The 2,490-nt window shown below is 34.3% G+C and overlaps 2 protein-coding genes across 2 annotated transcripts in view; both read right to left on the bottom strand.

Moving 5' to 3' along the window:
- LOC100183681 (aprataxin and PNK-like factor) overlaps positions 1 to 2,252 on the bottom strand; it is a 2,707-nt gene extending 455 nt beyond the window's left edge. The window contains exons 1-3 of the mRNA XM_002121782.5: positions 2,164 to 2,252; positions 794 to 2,036; positions 416 to 531 (exon numbers count right to left, since the gene is read on the bottom strand). Of these exons, the coding sequence (XP_002121818.1) occupies positions 416 to 531; positions 794 to 2,019 (1,342 nt within the window). The 5' untranslated portion in view covers positions 2,020 to 2,036; positions 2,164 to 2,252. The remainder of the gene's footprint in view (positions 1 to 415; positions 532 to 793; positions 2,037 to 2,163) is intronic.
- A 62-nt stretch (positions 2,253 to 2,314) lies between these two features.
- LOC104265420 (androgen-induced gene 1 protein) overlaps positions 2,315 to 2,490 on the bottom strand; it is a gene marked incomplete in the record, with an annotated part of 2,268 nt that continues 2,092 nt past the window's right edge. Inside the window, 1 exon segment of the mRNA XM_026840465.1 lies at positions 2,315 to 2,407.

A 2,490-nucleotide genomic window follows, 5' to 3' on the forward strand; every position in this document is an offset into this window, starting at 1 on the left:
GTGGGCGTATGTGTCTTGGGCAGACACTTAAACGGCATGCTCCAACCCATGGGTCACTAATAGGTTGTCCAAATTATCAGCCATACATTAAAAAAATCTCCCAAAAATAATCACCCACAAATAACATACTTGGTAACTCGTAAGCTGGCACGAGGTGTTAAACCCGTGTTATAACGACTGTCGTTTTCCGGCCACACGGGGATAAAGTAAAGTAAGTTACATTCATTACATTCATTCATTAATTATAAACTTGTTCCAAATGTCAAAATAAAACATGCATGTCTTCTTATATACTAGACATACATGATGTATGCTTACTGTCCAGTTACACATGGGTGTATTTTTATACACCGCAAAGACATATTTACTCCATAGTATTCATGGGAAGTTTTAACAGCCATGTAATTGGCCTTACCTTCTTCTGAATCATCAACGAAACTATCATCATATTCATCATCACTATCCCCATTGTGAGGTTTCAATGCTGTTTGTCTTTTTGGAACTTTTCTTTTTGTATGTTTAAACTGCTTCCTATATTTTAAGATAGAAAACATATAAAACACCACACAAGAATTTTAACATCCTCCATTACTTACTTCTAACATTCTTCATTATAGTTTCTTACATGCCGTTTTACCATTACTTTCCATGTTATGTAATAATACATTACACACATCATACTTTAACAAGTAAACATACATAAATATATATGACATCACATAGTATGTATGACATCACATATAAATATATGACATCACACTCAAGTATATGACATCACTCTCCCACACCTTACCTATGCAAAGGGTTCCTCCTGTAGCAATCCAAGCCATACTCACATTCAGGTTTATCTTCATCTTCATCTGATCCGGGAGGAGACTCGTAATCTGAATCTCCCGGATGACTTAACTCAGAGAAATGGTTCGGATTTTTTCGATAGCAAGATCGGCCAAACACACAAGGTTCTCTTCTTGATGTTGATGGTGTTTGATTGACGAGTGAGTTTTGATTGGCAGGTGAAGTTTGATTGACAGGTGGGATTTGACTGACCGATGAGTTTTGATTGGCAGGTAAGTTTTGATTGGCAAGTGAAGTTTGGTTGACATGTGAATTTCGATGGATAGGTAAAATTTGATTGATAAGTGAATTTTGTCTGATAGGTGATTTTTGATTGACAGGTCGACATTCAGTGTCATCAGGTTCTGAAATGCGATCAGGGGTTAAATCTGATTCATCATCTGCAGTTGATTTAGCATCACTGAAGTGGCTATCATTTAAAATACCGTTGGCATCACTGGAATTGCTTTCAACATCATCCAATTCGTTTTCTTTCTCATGTTTCACAGATTCCTTTGCATTATAATGGCTTGTAGGTTCCTGTTCACTAAATATATCATCATCACTTACATTTTCATTGCACTGTGATAAATTTTGTTCAGTTTTTAAATCACCGCTGCTATTTTGTTCATCAGTTTTCAAAACTTTGTTGTTATTATTCATCCATGAAGGCAGTTTCCTTTTCTTGGAAACTTTAGGAGTTTCTTCAGTGTTAGGCGGCTGATTGTTAGTCTTAGGAAACAACTTTTGACTTTTATTAAATATTTTTGGTTTCACATGTAAAGAATTTTCTCCTTCATTTATTTGGCATAATTTTGTTTCTTCACTAGCACTAGCAACATCTTTGTTACTGCTGTTATTTGAATCATCCTGTAGGGATACTTTGTATTTATACTTGTTTTGCAACAATGAAAATTCATCCCCAGTTGTTAACCTAACTGAACCACCCTTTTTTAGCAAAAGTTTTTTCCCTGATGCTTTCAAAAACACAAAACAAGGATTAGCATGAGTGGAACTTATAACCAGTTTGTTTTCTTTTAATTCCAACACAGCGTGTGTTCTTGAGACTTTCTTATCATCTACTTTAAGGAAGCCACCTCTACCAAGCGTTGTATTTCCTTCATTAATTCGTAGCTCGCCACTTTCGTCTACATCTTGTCTTTGAATTGAACAATTTGTTGCCATTACAATAGAGTGTTGTTCTAAAAACACAAATATTTGTGGCTATTATCGTATAGTCGTATATTTCGTAATTTCACCTTTTAATTACGGAAAATGTACATTATGCATGTTTTTTTAATTAAATAAACATATAAAGGCTAAACTTACCTCTTAACCGTATGTATATCGCTATTTAAACTGACATAACCTCTTGCTTTAGTTTCCGTCACATACTCTAGTAAATTTCGCGCGAAACAACGGGGACTACCCAATATTAGGGTAACTCCCATTACCGACACAACAAACCATAAACATTTTTTAAAATGTGATTACGAATTCTTTATTAATTTCTTGCATACAATGTAAAATAAAAATTACTCCTACAAATTTCTTTAGTTTAAAAAGCATAAATCTAAAAAACTGAATGTATAATAAAAGCAATTTCATTAAATTGGGTAACATTCTTATTACCTTGACAGGGGATCCTCTAGATCG

The sequence above is a fragment of the Ciona intestinalis genome, chromosome 2 (genome assembly GCF_000224145.3).
Source record: "Ciona intestinalis chromosome 2, KH, whole genome shotgun sequence".
In the NCBI taxonomy this organism is placed as follows: Eukaryota; Metazoa; Chordata; class Ascidiacea; order Phlebobranchia; family Cionidae; genus Ciona; species Ciona intestinalis.